This window comes from Pantherophis guttatus, chromosome 17 (genome assembly GCF_059756535.1).
Source record: "Pantherophis guttatus breed Tessera chromosome 17, ASM5975653v1, whole genome shotgun sequence".
Lineage (NCBI taxonomy): Eukaryota > Metazoa > Chordata > Lepidosauria > Squamata > Colubridae > Pantherophis > Pantherophis guttatus.
This window is the reverse complement of record NC_142079.1, coordinates 3,057,501-3,076,807: the sequence shown is the minus strand read 5'-3', so window position 1 is coordinate 3,076,807 and position 19,307 is coordinate 3,057,501. Positions and strand designations below refer to the sequence as shown.

General features: G+C 43.8%; 2 protein-coding genes across 15 annotated transcripts in view; one reads left to right on the top strand and one right to left on the bottom strand.

The window, feature by feature from the left end:
* EWSR1 (EWS RNA binding protein 1) overlaps nucleotides 1-18,534 on the bottom strand; it is a 24,502-nt gene extending 5,968 nt beyond the window's left edge. For 2 of the 12 annotated variants that reach the window (XM_034428637.3, XM_034428647.3), the window contains exons 1-12: nucleotides 18,352-18,534; nucleotides 14,999-15,035; nucleotides 14,749-14,800; nucleotides 12,853-12,979; nucleotides 9,857-10,043; nucleotides 8,442-8,606; nucleotides 6,794-7,005; nucleotides 5,394-5,577; nucleotides 2,352-2,389; nucleotides 1,643-1,675; nucleotides 588-706; nucleotides 56-185 (exon numbers count right to left, since the gene is read on the bottom strand). In XM_034428637.3, coding sequence (XP_034284528.2) covers nucleotides 56-185; nucleotides 588-706; nucleotides 1,643-1,675; nucleotides 2,352-2,389; nucleotides 5,394-5,577; nucleotides 6,794-7,005; nucleotides 8,442-8,606; nucleotides 9,857-10,043; nucleotides 12,853-12,979; nucleotides 14,749-14,800; nucleotides 14,999-15,035; nucleotides 18,352-18,364 — 1,297 coding nt within the window. In that variant the 5' untranslated portion in view covers nucleotides 18,365-18,534. The remainder of the gene's footprint in view (nucleotides 1-55; nucleotides 186-587; nucleotides 707-1,642; nucleotides 1,676-2,351; nucleotides 2,390-5,393; nucleotides 5,578-6,793; nucleotides 7,006-8,441; nucleotides 8,607-9,856; nucleotides 10,044-12,852; nucleotides 12,980-14,748; nucleotides 14,801-14,998; nucleotides 15,036-18,351) is intronic. The other 10 variants (XM_034428640.3, XM_034428648.3, XM_034428639.3 and 7 more) reach the window with 5 other exon arrangements.
* RHBDD3 (rhomboid domain containing 3) overlaps nucleotides 18,089-19,307 on the top strand; it is a 12,593-nt gene continuing 11,374 nt past the window's right edge. Inside the window, exon 1 of one of the 3 annotated variants that reach the window (XM_034428651.3) lies at nucleotides 18,089-18,696. The gene's annotated coding sequence lies outside the window, so the exon portion shown is untranslated. The remainder of the gene's footprint in view (nucleotides 18,697-19,307) is intronic. The other 2 variants (XM_034428649.3, XM_087880459.1) reach the window with 2 other exon arrangements.

Sequence of the window (19,307 nt, the reverse complement as noted above, 5' to 3'; positions counted from 1 at the left end):
GATTCAACCCTTCGGAGTGAGTGACAGGCAACGTTTGTGTTGTAACTAAACTCACCATCGAGCCACTCTACGGCTGCTTTGGCGGTGGGTGGGTCGTCATAGCAGACAGTTGCATCTCCTTTGGGCTTCCCGGTATCTTTGTCAAGATAGATTGTGATCATGGGTTGTCCAGTTCTTTTGTTCATCTGGGGAACGAGGGAGGGAGGGAGGGAGGGGAAGGATGACAGAAAAGAACATTTTCACAGCGCTGAAAGTTTAAGTTGCAAATTAAGGACAACGGAATGATGTCAGGGGGGTGCGGGAGACTGTAATTTGAAACTCATTGAGCTCCACAGTTTGCCTATCTCTATGTAGCACATCACCACAAGCTCCAATTTTTAAGCAAAAGATCCAGAAACAGGCATTTATGGGAGCCAAACCTGCCTTTCATTCCTACATATATACGTATGCGTGTGTGTGTGTGTGTGTGTGTGTGTGTATATTATATATATATTATATATACACATACACATATATTATGGGTCACGATATTCACTGTGTTTCAAACTTTTTAATAGACACTGTTCGGGATCGGATTTGACATTCACCTTAACAATGCCACACTGTTTGAAGAAGTCAGTCAGATCCTCTAGAGTCACATTGTCAGTCAGGCCCTGTACGTACACGGAACTGTTATCAAGGTCATCATCCAGGTCTAGAGGTGGGCCTGTAAACACAAATCACGGGTCACCCCAAATATCTACGTAGAATGACTGTATGCTACTTCCTGCTTTTCCAAGGACCTGTTCCCGGGCAACCCTGTCCTTCAATTTTTAAACCCAGGGTTACTGTATTAAAGTTGCTACTCTGATTTATAGGAGCTGGAGAGGACATCCAAGGATATGGATCTACCTACCTACCTACCTACCTTCTAATCATCTATCTTCTACCTATCTATACCTACCATCTATCTTCTATTTATCAATCATCTATCTTCTATCTAATCATCTATCTTCTATCTATCATCTATCTACCTAGCTATACCTACCATCTATCTTCTATTTATCAATCATCTATCTTCTATTTATCAATCATCTTATCTATCTATCTATCTATCTATCTATCTATCTATCTATCTATCTATCCATCCATCCATCTATCTTATCATCTATCTATCTATTTCCTATCCATTCATCTTTTATCATCTATCTATCTATCATCTCTCTCTCAAAATAGCAAGGCTGCTTAATCTAACTTCAGCCAGCAAAGTCAAGTGTGGGGGGGGGGGAGAAGAGAGAGAGAGAGAGAGAGAGAGAGAGAGAGAGAGAGGGAGGGAGGGAGGGAGGGAGGGAGGGGGAGAGAGAGAGAGAGAGAGAGAGAGAGAGATGGAATTTTGTGCAGGCCTGCTTTCTGGCACGGATTGGTGCACTGGGAGCCCTGCACTAAAAGAGACCCAACTGCTTTCCAGGGCAGGAACAGGCTGATCTGCCCATTTTGGCCTTCAAGAAAGAGTTTTCCCCTCATTTGTCCAAATGCTGCCTTCTCCTTTCAGCAAAAGATGAATGGATGCAGATGGGAGAGGTTTAAGGCTGCTTTGCGGAGGGTAACCCAACGATGATAGAGGAATCTCTTTAACATTTTAAGCAGCGACTTCCAAGTTTACCTAAATCGAGATCTGCCACGTCATCCATGTGTCCTGTCGTCCGGAAGGGGGGAAAAAGAAACCACAGAAGCCATCGTTAGTACCTGCCCCGCGAGCTCTGCTACCCAACAAAACACACAACTACCTATTTACAACCGCGATTAGATGGCGTGGGTTAAAACTCGAATTGACCGCACTGCAAAAACAAAAAAACAAAAAAACCATTTTGCAATGCAACACCCTTTATGCTTTTTTGTTTGCGGCTTGCAAGTTTTAGCAGCCTTCTAAAACCATCACCTGGTATTATTACACACACGGTGGCTGAAGGGGGATGGGGGGGGGGGGTGGGGCTTTTTCTTGGGTCAAATCAGTGTTGCCAAGTTTTACCAAGGTTTACTACTTATTAAAACGCCAAAGCCTCTGAAAAAAGTGATTTCCTTCCCCAATTAGTTTCTCTCAACACCTCATCAACCCTTCATTTTTTTTTAAAACACCCTTTTGTTCTGTCACCGTAGGTTAAAACCTTCTAAAAGACCCATGAAGGCATTGCCGGCAGTACCCATTAAAAGTTCTGTTGCATAGGGCATTTTTCACCGTTTAGGAAGCTAACAAATTTAAATTTATGTTATTATTATTTTATTATTTTAATTTTTTTTTTCTGGCTGCATATTTTTTTATTTAAATTTTTTTTTTTAAAACACGATCCCATTGTAATTGCTCAAAAACTTACCACCAGGCTTACTGAAGCCACCTCGCTCTCCAGCGCTGCTGGGGGGATAAACGAAGAAATGAAGGCCTTCCCTTTAAAAAAGCCAGTCCCGCTTGGAGCCTCTGGGGCTCACTGGGAGAAGGGCACTGGCTAACATATCCAAAACATTGCATCTGTCTGTCTGTCTGTCTCTGTCATCTCGTCACTAGGCCTTTCTTCAGGGCAGCTTGTTCAAATCTCCTTTACACACGTAACGCACACCTTTGGTTTGGTCTGGGGCTGGATATACCACATTTGAGCAGTGGGACTGTTCCACGGCTAATGACGTTAACCATGCAATACTTGGCTTACCGGTAGGAAGCGGAAACGATGGAGGGGAAATCTTTTTCCATTATTTTGTTTTGTTTTGTTTTGGTTTTTTTTTTAAAAATAATACTTGCATACAGGCACATTGGGCATTAGCCCCTCTCGTCAACTCCCTCCTTGTTTTGCGAACGTAAAGTTGCATCCTCAGCCTCTTGCAAGAGGGAGAATCATCCAAAATTCCTGGATGGGGAAACCTTTTAACATTAACAGTTGAAAAAGAAAAGGAAAGGGAAAACAACAAACAAAAATAAAAGACAGCAAACCCTAGAATACAATGCAGTTGACAAGTCATTAAACCATACATTCAGGTCTCTACTGGATTTAACAGTCTCTGTGAAAGGAGGTCTTACAGAATTACACCATATTCTGAGGTCTCAGGATGCAACTTTGCGTATCGCAACTCCACGAAGATCCGTATCTGTGTTTTTAACGCAGGGCATTAGAATCATGAAATACAATTTGTGGGCAAATAAGAGCCTCATTTATGGGGTGATGATGATGATTTTTAAAAGGACAAGAATGTGAATTTAAGAAAAAAGGAGGGAGAAGAACAGTTAACGGTGAGCAAGTATTGCATCATTAACCCATAAAAGATTTAATAAACACAATTCCAAGCTGATGCATGCAGCTTTCCTTCGTTCCCAAAGTACACACCATATATGTAATCCTTCCCTTTTTAACAGATGTTTTACACTTTTAATTTTACACAATTCTAAAGTTATCACACCTCCCCTCTAAGTAACATGAAATACTATATGCAGTTACCAAAGTTACAGAAGGTTTCCATTTATACAATTGTACACATTTGGTTTAAAAATATTCTAGGTATATATATATATATATATATTTTTCCTCTCCATATGGACACCGTGTCTAGTCCCACTTTTCATTATGCTGCCGGCTGAGTACTGAATACGGGTACTTTTTAAGTACTGAAGTGTATACAAGGATCTCACTTTGTAACCTGTAGCATATAAATGCGACAAAGCATGTTAAAAAGTTTCCATGTTTAACAGCCAGTGAAAATATAAAAATACTGAGGCAGTGAAAAAAAAAAGGGCATCATGTTAAGAACATCGGGCTCCTTACCTTGCAGGATAGAGACTGAAATGCATCACCACACCGGGAGCGAGGGACCCCCGCACCAACCCTGGCGCTGGCTGACATCACCGGGCCAGCTTTGAGGTGCGGTTTTCCTACTGCCAATAACAAGGGCAACCCCCTCCCTTTCCAATTTTCAATTTTAAAGTGGCATTTTGGGCACCTGAATGAACCTGAAGACACTGGGATGCCCTGTGGTTAAAAAAGGCTAGAGGTGAGTTTGAGATTTAAAAGAAAAGGGGGAGGGGGGGAAGGGGAGGAGAGAGATGTGGTGATGGCCATTTCAAGTGTCTACGTCTTACTTTTAAAACACATCTAGGAACACCCAACAAATGAAATCGTTTACATATAAAAACTACGGAGCCCTTTTCCATTCAAGCCAATCCAAAAAGGTTATTTTTCTTCAGCAGGGTTAAGGGGTCATTAAACGAGCTGGTTTTGAAGTCATAAAAATCAAGCGATTGACTGAGCAATATAAAGATTTCAAACCATTTGGACTTGTCGGTGCTTCAACTATGCAGAGGGGTGCTTTGGTTTATGCGTGTTATCAGACCTAACGGAGCCGGGAAGATGCGTGTCACATTAGGCGTGATAACAACGGGGACCCTTTTCCTTCCCGCCCGCCCGTGGTCCCTTAATCCAATCGGTTTGCTGAGTGGACCCCTCTGCGTAGCGTGGCATACGTGGGTAGAACACACACAGACACACCAAAAAAAAACACAGCACCTTCAGTTATCAAAAGACCCTCGATCAACCACCTTGTCTTTTTTTTTTTTAACCTTAAATCAATCAATCACTCAACGGGGCAACGAGAACGGACGGAACGAGCTTCCCAAATCAGATCCCGCCATCGCTGGAAATGGCCGGGAACTTGATTTAGGGATACCCGAGAAGCTCCTTTGGGGAGCCGGACTCAAGATCTCTGGGCTTCGTTGGGACCGTTTTAAGGGCATGGCTGGCACGAAGCCTGGCACGAAGGCAATGGCCACGCAAGAGCCATTGTGGGGCTTGAGAAAGTGGCCGAGGCTTCCACGGAGCAGCTCTGCCACTAACTCAAGGAGCTATGGCCGAGAGCAAACAGAGCTAGAACAAGGGAAAGGATTTATACCAAAAAAGCAGTTGGGGGGTGGGTGGGGGCACCTTAGTACATATACCTGAAACAGCAAAACAAAAACCAGCCAGGACCAAAGGCTTAACATGCAGACACCCTTGGAAAAGAGGGGGGTATGTGTGTGTTCGACCCACAGAGGACGTTTCCCCGCCCCCCCCTCTGTTCCGCGTGGAAGGCAGCTGAAAGTTTCATTAATTTAGACACCCGAATCCCCTCTCGTGACCCGGCTCCCCATCATCGCCGCAGGGAAAATACATCCTGCGCCTAGTTTTCCCCCTTAAGGAGATTGTTCCATGGATTAATGAGCGGTAACAGCTCCTTGCTATTAATAACCACTCCTCCATGGGAAGAGAGAGAGAGAGAGAAAAAAAAAAGCCATTTTGCTCTGGCATCTTTCAGCCCTTCTCGCTGCCGCACACCACCACTACAAGGGTTTAAAATCAAATTAACGAGAGGAAGGAAGGAAGAAAAAGGTTTACTCTTACCCCATTCCGCCGCGGCCTCCTCCTCCCCGCCCACCTCTGCTCACGCCTCCACGATCAAATCCCCCTCTGCCCCTGCCCCTGTTTTCAGGGCCGCTCAAGCTCCGGCTTTCTCCTGGGCCAGAAAAGCCTCCAGAGTCTTGGCCATACACACCCATGTTGCTGGGATGGTCTTGGCGGAATGAACCTAAGGAACAATTCACACAGCGTTAAGGACGCGGGCCGCGGGCCCCGGCAAGACCCCCGAGACGGTTGCGGAACGACAGGTAAGACTCTGCAAACTCTACCGGCTGGCTTGATGCTAAGGCTTGGCAACAATCCCAATTAAAAAAAGCACCCCTTTCGCTACTACGGTAAGTAAGTTCGAACTACACGAGAGGCTCCTCTCCAAGGGGCAGAAAACTCCACAGAGAACGGGAAGGGTCTCTCTGGATGGGCGAGACCGAAACCTCTAGCGGAAATCTGACAAGCTTTTTTTACGTTTCTCTATCAGCGATATGGCATGAACAAGCCTAAACAACTGGAACGCTGGATTTAAAAGGCAAGCAAGAAGATTCGCAGTTGGGTCTGGCAGGAGAAGAGAGATCTCTTTTTTAAGAGAGGAACGGAAGCGTTCAGAATTCACCGTTAACTGAAATAGTCCTTGGCTTACAACCGTTCCGTTTTAATGGCCTAACTCGTTTCGAAGTGATAACGGCGCTGGGAAAAAAAGCGACGGAAGGCTGCTTTTCGCACTTATGACTGTTTCAGCGTGATCAAAATTTGGAGGAGGCTTGGCAACTGGCATGTACTTATGACGGTTGCAGTGTCCAGGGTGGGGGGGTCATGGTTTGCCACTTTGATATGCAAAGCCAATAGAGAAACCAGATTCACTTAACAACCACCTTACTAACTTAACAACTATTTATTATTTATTTATTAGTTCGATTTATATATGCCACCCTTCTCCGTAGACTCAGGGCGGCTTACAATGTGTTAAGCAATAGCCTTCATACTTTTGTATATACCTGCTTAGTAGGGCTTTCGCCCCCCACCCCTAAGCGGTGTTCTTTTTTTTATACAAAGTCAGCTTATTGCCCCCACAATCCGGGTCCTCATTTTACCCACCTCGGAAGGATGGAAGGCTGAGTCAACCTTGAGCCTGGTGACATTTGAACTCGCAGTAATTGCAGGCAGCTGGCAACTAAGTGCTACTTTAACAGCACTTAGTCCACTGTGCCACCAGGCTCCTATGGTAAAGTTGTAAAATGAGGCAATTTTTTTTACAATTCTCTTGCCTAGCTGCAGAAATGTTGGGCTCAACTGTGGTCGTAAGACAAGGACTACTTTTGTATCAGAAATGGGGACCTTGGACTGAAAGGCCGGGGAAGGGGGAGGAAGAGAGAGAGGAGGGGATTACTTACTTGGCTGCCCATAGCTGCTGCTCTGCTGGCTGTACTGGCTTGGTGCCTGGCTGTAAGATCCAGTGGGAGGTGGGTAGCTGGTGGGGGGCTGCTGCCCATAGCTGCTTTGTTGCCCATAGCTACTCTGTTGGCCATAGCCAGTCTGTTGCCCGTAGGTGCTCTGCTGGGAGTAAGTGCTCTGGTCGTAACTACTTGGTTGAGAGGAAGAGTAGCTGAAAAGACATGGCAAAGCACAGGAAAGCAGCTACTGGTTAAAACAAGAGAAGTTTTTGAAGGGGACTTAAGAGATGGCCTAGGCCAGGGGTCTGCAACGCACAGCTCTGGAGCCACGTGTGGCTCTTTCATCCCTCTGCGGTGGCTCCCTGTCATTTAAAATAGGTGTCACAACTGCCAACGAACGACACCTGCTGGCACATGATTTATTGAGCTTTTCAACCCATCTTTTTTTTCCCGGAGTTCAAAATGTTTTTGTTGCATGCAGAAATAAAAAATTGGTTTTCTCTGCAGCAATTCACTGATTTCATAAACGCAACACGCTATCGTTTTTTTTATACATAGCATAAAGGTAAAAAAATGATATATGCGGTGTTATCTTCATTTTAGATGTCAAAAGGGTTTTGTGGCTCCCGGTGTTTTCTTTTCTGTGGGAAATGGATCCAAATGGCTCTTTTGAGTGTTTAGCCCAAGCTGTCAGCTGCTCTTCATTAACTGACAGCCTTATCAAAATAATGTCTGAGGCATTTTCATAGCTGAAGGATGTATGTTATTAGCAGTTCACCATCAGTGATATGGAGTATTCAAATAATCCCAATCATGGGTCCCCATTACAATCTGCGTAACATTACTCTTTTTTTAAATATTTGTCCTTGCTAAAGATTGATTTTTCTCTAACCGCACCAGCACAGTCCAAAAAGTGAAATGTTCACAAGATTGTCTCCCTTGAAGTTAAAAAGCCAGGGGTGGAATAAAGTTATTATTATTATTATGACTCATCGCAGAGTCAGCCTGAATTTGGCATTTTTATCCACCTATCAAGTTATTTGTATCCTGCCTTTTATTATTTTCACAAGTAAGATGGTGAACATATCCAACACGCTTTCCTTCTATTTTCCCTGCAGCAACAACCCTGTGAGGTAGATTGGACGGAGAGAGAGTGACTGGCCCGAAGTCACCCAAGCTGGCTTTCATCGCTAAAATGGGATTTAAACTCACGGTCTCCTGCTATCTAATCTGGTGTCTTAATTACTAGACAGAATATGCTTACATCTCCTGGATATTGAAACCCACAATTAGATAGCCTTGGTTATAGCCCTAATAAAAGTGCAATTCAACTTATTAATTGCTTACGTGTGGGTGGGGCAGGAGGGGATCGGAGTCTAAAAAGAACCCCTTCGTTATGTTCCACTGTGTTTGTTGTTGGGTTTTTGAACTAGCTGGCTATACAAAACACAGTATCACTATCCAAGACATGATCTGGGATGCCAAGACATTTAAATTTTGGGTCACCAAAGGCCCAAGATAGTATAAACTTCAGAAAGGACATCAGATTCAATGCTTCTTGTTAAAAAGGCCATCCTCCAATTGTAGGACGTTTATCCAGCAGAAACCAAACACGGAGACAGGGAGGACAGGATTTGTGAAGGCTCACCTAGTTGGTGGGTAGGCTGGAGGTGCAGTCACCGGCTGCATTGGGTAACTTCCAGGAACCTGATAACTGTAGTTACTCTGGCCATATCCTAGGCTCGGTTGACTGTAGCCTGTTGAACTAGACTGAGCTTGGGTGGTGTCTGAAGGTTTGCTGCCATCCTGGGGTCTAAATGGGGAAATCAAGAAACAGAAGCATATTTGATACAAAGCCTTCTTCCCTGCTTTTCAGGTAAAGAACTGGCTATCACGTCATGTTAACAAGCTGTTAAAAAAAAAAAAAAAAAAAAGCACTTTCCTCTTACACAATGCAGTTGTTACCTCTTTTTATAATTCTTCAGTTTCAAAGTCTCCTTTTAATATATATATATGGAGAGAAAACATAAATTCTGCAAAACCACCATCCATAAGGCTACAGGTAGTTCTCGGCTTATGACCCCAATGGAGCCAATTTCTGTTGCTAAGCGAGACAGTTATTAAGTGAGTTTTGCCCCATTCTACAACCTTCCTAAGGGACACAGTGGCTTAGTGGCTAAGATGCTGAGCTTGCCTATCAAAAGGTCGGCAGTTCGAATCCCTAATGCTGCATAACGGGGTGAGCTCCCGTGACTTGTCCCAGCTTCTGCCAATCTAGCAGTTCGAAAGCACGTAAAAAAAAATGCAAGTAGAAAAATAGGGACCACCTTTGGTGGGGAGGGAACAGCGTTCGGTGCGCCTTTGGCGTTGAGTCATGCCGGCCACATGACCACGGAGACATCTTCAGACAGCGCTGGCTCTTCGGCTTAGAAACGGAGATGAGCACCGCCCCCTAGAGTCGGGAATGACTAGCACATATGTGCGAGGGGAACCTTTACCATTTTTTACAACCTTGTCTTGGTTGTTAAGTGAATCTGGCTTCCCCATTGACTTTGCTTGCCAGAAGGTTGCAAAAGGGGATTAGGTGACCCTGCAACCGTCATAAATGTGAACCACTTGCCAAGCATTTGAATTTTCATCACGTTGACTGTTGGGATGCTGCAACAGTCACAAGTGTGAAAAACGGCCGCAAGTCATTTTGTTCGAACGGCCACGAGGACTACCTGTGCTCTCTCATTCTGTGTGTGTGTTGGAGGGAGGCATGTCTGTAGCTCTTAGTAACTGGCCTTGAACCAAGACAACAATCTGCCCCAATCACCAAGGCAAAACTATTTTTTTAAAACAAATCCAGAGTACAGATATCTTTCCACCCAACACAAGAGTGAATTTTATATCCGATCTGCTTCACTTTATGCTTTAATGGAGAAGGGGCAGAGAAGACTGGAGAATAATTCAGGGAAGTAATTCGGGGGAGCATTTGCAATCCAAGGAAAAAAAGCAGAATGGAGGCACGATATGAACTTTAAAAAAAAACAACACAACACAACCAAATCCGTACTTTACCTCGCAGCCGTAGTACTTGTTGGCTGCTGTCCATAGGTAGGATAAGCTGGCTGAGTGCCGTAAGCAGATGGGGCGGCATAGGAAGCCTGTGTGGTAGTAACAGTGGCAGTTGTGGTGTCATAAGCAGCGGTGCCGTACCCTTGGACGGGCTGGCTGTAAGCCTGAGGGGCAGCTGGGGTGGTATAACCTGGAAAGTAAGCGAGTAAAACCGTGGTGCTTCTTGTACTCTGTCAAATTGTACGTGCAGTCCCCGACTTGAGCCCCCCAGAAGTTCTGTTGCTAAGCGAGACATTTCTTAAGTAACATTCGCCCCCTTTTAAAACCTTTTTTTTTTTTGGCCGCCATTGTTAAATGAATCCCTGCAAGTGGTTAAGTTAGTAACACGGTTAAGTGAATCTGGCTTCCCTTTTGACTCTGCTTTTCGGAAGGCCGCAAAAGGTGTTCGCCTGACTCCGGGACACCACAATTGTCGTAAATCCGAGTCAGTTGCCAAGCAGCTGAATTTTGATCATGTGACCAAGGGGATGCTGCAACGGTCGTTAAGTGTGAAAAACGGTCCTAAGTCACTTAGTCCATTTGTAACGTCACTAAACAAAAGGTTGTTAAGTCGAGGACTACCTGTACAAACATAGATATTATGGCACCTGAAATAACCTTAATCTGAGATCAAGGAAGTCTTAAATTAAAGACCAGAGGATTCCCTAATCAGGATGGACAACCGTCGAGGAATCCGGAGAGCTGAAAACCATTTAGGAGAAGGCCATCCAATGTATAAAAAGGTATTTAAGGCGGTGTATTTTCTCCTACTGCTACCTAACAGACCACAGGTAGTGCTAGTTAACAATACAACCCAGCTTTTAAAATCTAATTACTAAAGAATTGCCTTGTGAGCTATCACTAGTTTCATTTCGACGTAACCAGGGGAGAAACAATGATATAAACTTTCCTCATTTCCACAATTAAAAGATTTTTTTAAAAAATTGTTCATATTTTATGTGAAAACAAGAGAGAACCATGCAATGTATTACAGCGGAGGAAATGTGCCAGAATGCTGAAAACGAGACAGGAAGTGCTTGCTGAATTCAACCCAAACATGGGACAAAATGTAGTGTACAGTTAATTGCCCAACTGTGGGGAGTGGGAGAAGAAAGGTCTCTCAATGGAAGAGCTTCCTTCCTGGAGTTGTGGGATCCTCCATCGCTGGAGGTTTTCAAGAATAGACTGGACAACCATTTGTATCAGAATGGAATAGGGTTTCCTGCCTTGGTGAGTGGGGGGGGGGGACTAGAACAGGGGTCCCCAACCTCTGGGCCCTGGTCTACTAGTTGTGGGTGCTGCAACACTGGAGGCTTTTAAGAAGAGACTGGACAACCATGTGTCTGTAATGGTTTAGGGTTGGAGTAGAAGACCCCCAAGGTCCCTTCCGACTCTTATTCTGAAGTGCTTCCGTCATAAATTGTATTGTTGAAACTTCTGCCCTCTTTCTCTTTAAAAGCCCTAACCATGATAATGCAGGTTTCGAGCACGAGGGAGGAGGGGGGGAACCATGCTACTTAGGAAGGGAGTAGAAGTTTTTTTCACAGTGTTTTTGCATGCACCGAAATTTCAACGGGTTTCTGCCCATCCTTCAAAGGCAATCTTCTTGCAATATCCACATGAAGCATTCGGATCCCGATTTTTAACCGTGCAAAGTATTCTACAGAACATTTACGAAACATTGAATGTCGGTAACACATTTTGGAGGAGCGATCAGTCAAATGAAACGTGCAGGGATGTAACAACTGAAAGATGCCTTATTATGTTGCTCACCCTTTAGGAAACTAGAAAAGCCGAGTTAAGCCAAATGGTCTTTTCCCACAGCTGGTTTTTTTTTTAAAAAAAACAAACAATAATTTTATTAGCAGCCAGAAAGAACTGATTAATGGCCCTTTTTATAGAAACGTGGCCTTTCTAGCCGGAGTAGCAAACCGCCAAATGGGCATTTTTACGACCACGCTGCAGGTTTTTGCTGCCAAGATAAAAAAAACTCCTAAAAGGTGAACACCATAACGTTTAGACAAAATGGACGGCACTTCCCATGCAAAATTGAGCAGGAGATTCAAACCTGTGCTGGTCCCTTCTACTGTGGAAAGCACGAGACAAAAAGTAGAGGGCATTTCAGCAGAACACGCAAGCACGCTTTAAGCTAACTTCCTCGAAACGAGAGGGGGAAAAAAAAAAAAGTTCTAGCATCTCAGAACACCCAGGAATGTTTCATTCGCAAGGAGCCACTTTTTTGCTAGCCTTCAGAAGCGTCTCAATTAGGTGAGGACTAGTAGCCCCAATCTTTCTTGAACAGCCAATTGATCCGCGGCATCATTCTCTCCCCCATCCCAAATAAATAAATAAATAAATACAGGCAGTCCTCGACTTAGGACCACAATCTAGCCCCACATTTTTGTTGCCGAGTGAGACAGTGAAGTAATTTTTTCCCCACCGTTGTTAAGTGAATCACTGCAGTTGTTAAGTTAGTAAAGTGGTTGAGGACTCAAGATTGTTGGGGGGGAAAGATCCTGACTCTGTAAACCGCTTAGAGAGGGCTATAAAACACTGTAAAGCGGTCTATAAGTCTAAGTGCTGTTGCTATTGACTCAGCCTTCCATCCTTCTGAGGTTGGTAAAACGAGGACCCAGATTGTTGGGGGCGATGGGCCGATTCTGTAAACCTCTTAGAGGGGGCTGTGAAGCGGGATCGAAGTCTACGTGCCATTGCTACTGCTAAGTCAATCAGGCGTCTCCGTTGACTTTGCTCATCAGAAGGTCACTAAAGAGGTTCACAAGAGCCCTGGACACTGCACCCCGTCATAAATATGAGTCAGCTGTCAAGCGTCTGAATTTTGGTCAGGGATATGCTTCAACAGTCATTTTTTTCAGTGCCTTTGTTCAAACGGTCACTAAACAACTGTTGTAAGTCAAGGACTACCAGGACAAGAGTGACTGAAGACAAGACGTGCTCACCAGTTGGAGGCTGCCCGTAAGAACCCGCATATGCAGTCTGCCCGTAGGTAGCTGTGGTCTGAGCCTGGGTGTAGTTGGCATCCGTGGGTTGCCCATACGTGCCATAGCTTTGCTGTCCGTAGGCCTGCTGGCAACAAGAAACATATTAAAAACTATGCTGCTCAAGAACAGATGTGAGAATCTTACTTTTTCTGATTGTAATTCGTATGTAGGGGCATGTCAGAGGTTACATCATCCCAGTTCCTATTTTGAAACATCCCCAAGTCAGTCGGAACAACTGAATCATCTCATCACTGGTATCATTACCAATACCCACGAGACCCAAAGGGAAAAAGAGAAACAGGTATATAGTTGGTGGTCCAAGAAATATTCAGGGCTTCCCCCGTAAGTCCAATTCATTCTCTTTTGCCAGGACGACGTTACAGAGGAAAAATCGATTATGGTGCATTAGCAGATAGTTCTGGGTTTAGAACTAACATTTAGCAAAAGTGAAGAGATCTGTTCTTACTTTTCTCCACCTAAAATCTCCTCATATTCTCTCGACTCCGCAGCGTAATATTTATGGAGATTCTCAATCATCCAGGTCATGGATGTCCCGAAGTGCTTTTTGCAAAAGACCATTGGACTTTGGTTTTTTTCTTCCTTTAAAAACATTTTCTTCCTCATCCAAGAAGCTTACTTAAAACCGAAGAAGCTTCTTGGATAAGAAGTAAAATGTTTTCAAAGGAAACCCCAATCCCACCCCCCCACCCCAAAAAGTCCAGTTGTCTTTTGCAAGAAGCATCTTTGGGACGTCTGCAGTACGCTGTGTTTCTTTAAAATACTTAAGTACTATGCAAAAACATTTCTCTTGCTTGTAAACAGCAATTAAGAGCCAAGCCTGTATAAACAACTTTGGTATTTTTATTTCTAACACGATCCGCACATTTTAATGAAGACTCCCAAGAAGCATGTATGGAAATGGAGCTTCAAAGATATAAATGCCTCACTATACAGAGCATAGCATCATCTATTCAGAGGTAGCTAACCCCCTTATTCCTGCCAGGGTTTCAAAGAGGCAAAATGGCAAATACAGGAGAGAGATTAAATGTTACCGCTAAGTTTGTTGCTCTTTGGGGGATATTTCAGTGAATTTTAGTATCCATAGTTTTCAATGCCATTGTCATTTTTAACTTTTTTCTTTTTAAAGTATTTTGTTAAAACATTTAAAACCTTTTAAATGTTTATTTTTAATCTGGGTAGTCCTCGATTTACGACCACCATGGAGCCCCAAATTTCTGTTGCTAAAGTGAGACACTTTAGTGAATTTTGCCCCATTTTATGATGCCACAATTGTTTAAGCGAATCACTGCAGCTGTTAAATTAGTAACCTGGTTGTTAAGTGAATCTGGTGGCTTTCCCACTGACTCTGCTTGTCAGGCGGCCTTGAAAGGGGATCACATGACCCCGGGATGCTGCAACCGTCATGAGCCAGTTGCCAAGCGTCTGAATTTTGATCACGTGACGGGGGGGGGGGGATGCTGCAACGGTCGTAAGTGTGAAAAACGGTCCTAAATCATATTTTTCAGTGCCATTGTAACTTTGAAAAGTCACTAAGTGAACTGTAGTAAGGACTACCTGTAGCATCCACAATTAGAAACGTATTTAGATATAAAATGTACATTTACATAAAAAATCAGGAGAGATTGAAGTAGCTTTTACAGAAAGCTTGCCAACATTTTTCATGGGCTTTTGGCATTTTCTTTCCTAAGACCGCCAATACAAGGGGGTATTTTTGTGAATAGAGACGAGGTAGGCACTTTCCAATTTAACAGCTTGTTTTTTTAATCCTAGAAAATCTGTTAAAGCTTCAAACTGGTCAGAGTTTCTATTGTTATCCTGGTGGTTGTATTTTACCTGGGTAGTCTGTGCATATCCTTGAGTTGGTTGAGCCGCATATGCAGTGTAGCTATAAAAAGAAGAGGAAATATTGGAAGGTTTATAAAACAAAAGAACTTGGTTTAAAAAGCAGCAAAATGCATCGCTTCTCATGTAAAGTAAAAGCAAAGCTCTTAATGCAACTTTGCAATGACAAAACTGATACTACTTTAGAACTCTAATCCAAGTTTTTTTTTTATGTAACATTACTATATATAGAAAAACTCACCCCTGCTGGGCAGCTGCTTGACTGTAGGTACTATAATCTGCAGATGGTAAGAAGACAAAACCAAGAGTAAGGGGAAAAAAAATAACTATAAAACCAACTCTATCTAAAATCCAGTTTTTTCATTTCAGAGTAAAGGTGTTAAGAACTCCTGAGAGTTCTTATGTGCTAATAGTCATCAGAAGATGGACCGATTAAAAAAAATTACCATTACAGAAGCAAAATGCAATTTATATAATGCAATCAGACTGTAAATTTTGGTTTTTAATGTGAAGCTAAAATGTTCAACGAACAAAACCAAATTCTTCTGTATCTTGGGTAGTCAATTTGGGTGTTGTGTTTAGTTTTGATATATGCAGATTGTTTTCTTCCAGAATTTTTTGTAAAGCATGTGCTTGAGAATTGTTATCAATTTTATAATGTTTTGTGGCTATGCGTCTATCCAATATCCTGCCAACTTGCATTCACATAAGTGGTACTTTCTATATGCTTGATTTTGAGAAGGAAGAATGTGATTGTATTTTTCTTCCTATTTGGGGAGAAACTAGCCATGAAAAAAATATGGCCAACAGACTTGGAGGCACATAACTTCCACAATGCCTTTTCTCTACATTTTTGCAACAACAGTGAAGCATGAAAATCCAGGATTCTAGATCCAGTTATCTAGATCTGGCACATAAAACAAGCTGGGATTTATAAACCAATTTCATATCAAGGGTTCAAATTGGGAGGCATTGGTAAAAAAAATCATATGGGATCAAATAAGATTTAACTTTGTGACAGACTAACATGATTTCCATTCCACAAAGCAACTCTTTTTCACTTAGTTGCAAATACAGTGCCATGACTAGCAAAAAAAACACCCACCCCACATCTCTACACATACTATTTTCAAATATTTTTTCCTGCTTTATCAGGTAAAATATTTTCTAATCAACAGTAAAATCTGTTTCACTTAAATTTGTTTAATTTGTTTGGCTTTTCATTTTCCATAAGGAATATTATTGTATTTTATGTGGTTTAGCAGCATTCAAAATGGAATCTTTATTTAAAGAATTATAAACTGCTTTTTTGGCATACACTACTAAAATATACATGTGTATAGATGTTCTACCCAGGTAACCTTCACATGCATCTTATAATTCTTTTACCTGTACAAGCGTAACAGCCAAACCACTTCAAAGTCTCAGTGAGGAAAGAAACTAAACTAATCTTACTCCTTAAGTCTCCAACTGGAATTAACAGACTTTTCAGCTTGATCATAAACCTGCTCACTAATAGGGTGCAGTGGCTTATTTCCAAATGTGCTATTGATCTTGACCTTTTAAAATGCAGTTGTGATTGGATTATGCTCTATACACATATATTTGAACTGCCTTTTTTTTTATACCCTCAGGACAAATTTCAGAGTAGAAGCCATTATCAGCTGCAGCAAAAGTAAATAATGTTCTGCCGCCTTGGAACTTAGCAAATTATACCTTTTAACTTTTCTAAACTAGATGTAAATTGCTACCATTGGTTGCTTGGAGCAACAAAACTGAAAGCATTGCTAAGAATATTTTAAGAACGATGTATTTCCCTGATTAAAAATGAAGTTTCATTTTAACACGTTTCCTTTAAAGAAATAAAAACTTGGTTGGCTGTCTTGTGTTTTAGATACAGCTTTATTGCTTTTCTTGTAAACCGTGTTTAATAATGGAGAATGTAAAACATCCGTCAGCTCCAGCATAAACTGAAAGCAGTAAAATCAAAATCCAATCCTTGTCTAAACCACTTTCACTAACTTTAAAATGCATGGACTTTCACACCCCCCCCCCATGCTGCCTAGGGGAATTCTGGGAGTTGAATTTCGCACTTCTCAAAGTTGTGAAGCTGGAGTAAAGACAGGCAGCAGCAGAAGAGATTCATGCAGGGAGAAAACATGCAGCGATGTTTACAAGATGAAGATCAAAGGGGCCCAGAAGCAGAGCTGGGAGCAAAGAGGAAAAGCAACAGAAGATAAAATAAAGGGAGGCCATGTAAGAATCTCCAGGAAAGAGCAGAATAATCCCTAAAAAGAGCCAATGACTTCAGGCCGGTCACTCTATGAACCAAATTTCAGTTTTTCCATTTGAGAAATTAAAAAAAAAAAAAAAAGGGGGGGTGGACGACCTAAACCAGAGTGTAATTCTAATACAGGTAGTCCATGACCTATGACAATTGAGCCAAAATTTCTGTTGTTAAGTGAAACACTTAGGTTTTGCCACATTTTACAACCTTGCTTGCCACAGGTGTTGAATCAGTGCAGTTGCTTAGTAACATGGTCGTTATAAGTGAATCTGGCTCCTATAATTCGAGATAACGGTATATATAATTATAAATTATTTGTAATAATTTGCTTGCCAGAAGGTCACAAAAAGGAAACCGTCATAAATATGAGAGCCAAGGGTCTGAATTTTGACTAGGCGGATGCCGCCACGGTCGCTAAGTGTGGAAAACGGTCACCAGTCACTCTTGGCAGCGCCACCTCGAACGGTCACTCAATGAACTGTTGTTAAGTCGAGGACTACCTGTAAAATAGAGTGGGGTTTCTCAACCTCGGCCCTTTTTAAGATGGTAGGACTTTCCAACTCCCAATGCTGGCCGGGGAATTCTGGGAGTTGTAGTCCTACCGCCATCTTAAGTTGCAGCCCTACTGCCTTCTGGGAGTTGTAGTCCTACTGCCGTCTTAAAATGGCTGAGAAACACTGGAAGGGGGGGGGAAAAAAGAGCAGGAAGGCAAAAAAGAGCAAGAAAAGAAAGCAACAGATTTTAAAAAAATAGAATCAGAGGAAGGAAGTCTTTAAAAACGGGAAGGAAGGAAGGAAAGAAGCACAGGAAGGGCGCCAGCAGAGGTTAAAATTTAAAAAAAGCCTGAAAAAATAAAATAAATAAATAAAATCAGTCCATTGGAGTCCATTAAAAGAAGAGGTGGGGAAGGAAGGAGGGAGGGAGGGAGAATGGCGCGGCTGTTCCATCCTCCGCCTCTCCTCCCCCCCTCCCTCCCCCCCACCACCACGTTCAATGGAGCAACTAGGCCCGGTGGCAGCGCGGCTTCGCGCTGCGCATGCGCGCCTCCGCGCCAAGGCCCCCCACGCCTGCGCACTTCGCCGGCGCCCTCGCCGCCTTTCTCTCTTCCCCTCCCCCACCCCCCACCCCCGTCTCAACGGCCGCCCGGCCGACCTTTCCGCTCCCCGTCCGCGCGCTCGGGAGCGGCGGAATTTTCCAGAAGGGGGCCGAAGCCGCGGTTTCTCGTCGCCGCCCGGCGCCTCAAGGCCGCTACGTTTCCTCCCCTCCCCCCCCCTCACAGACTAGGCCGCAGCCCGTTTTCGCCTCACCCGTCGACGCCATCGCTTCGCTCGCTCCCCTCCGCTGCTGTCGTCGTCGTCGTCGTCGCCGGCGCTGCCTGGTTGTCCCGCTTCGGCGTCGTCAGCGTCGTCTCTCCGCCTCCGCCTCCTTCTTCTTCTTCCTCCCTCCTCCTCCTCGCTAACGTCCTCCCGGTCTTTCTGCAGCCTGCGACTGCGCAGGCGCGAGCCTTTCTTCCTCCTCCTTTCCTCCCCCTCCCACCTCAGCAAGGGACGCTACCACCGCGCGGCGAAGAGGAGGGGGGGGAGACTCCGCGGACGCGCCTTTCCTCCCCAGGAAAGAAAACCAGAGAGGGGCCCCCCAAAGAAGAGAGAAAGGTAAGACAGAGGAGAAAGGCCGGGCCAAGGCAGCGAGAGAACGAGAATGCGGTTCTTTTTTTTTTCCATCGCTAGGATGTACCACCCCCCCCGCGCCAGATGTTAGAATGGTACCGTCCGAGCTCTTCTTAGGGATCCTCGCTCAAGAGGCGGAAGGATGGGAAAACGTGGAGGAATCTGCCAATGGGGTTGAATTGGGCTGGGGAGTGGGGGGGGGGTGGATGATGGGAGGGGTTGTACTTTGCTCAATTTGTACAAAAGGGAAGGGCAAGGGGGTCGACTACGAAGCACCAAGGTGGTACTTTCCTTGGTGCCTGGCTTGGGATTTTAATTCCCATCAACACCACATTTACAACAGTTTGTAAATCCTTAGTAGGACCATAGCTAGGATTCTGCACCCAGTTTTGCTCCCCACATTGCAAAAAAAAATGATGTTGGCAGACTTTGCAAAAAGGAGCCTGGATAGCTCAGCAGACTAATGCATTGTAATTTAACTCCAGCTGTCTGCAATTACTGCAAGTTCAAATCTCACCAGGCTCATCAGCCTTCCATCCTTTCTAAGGTAGGTAAATTGAGGACCCAGTTTGTGGGGGCAATAAGCTGACTTTGTA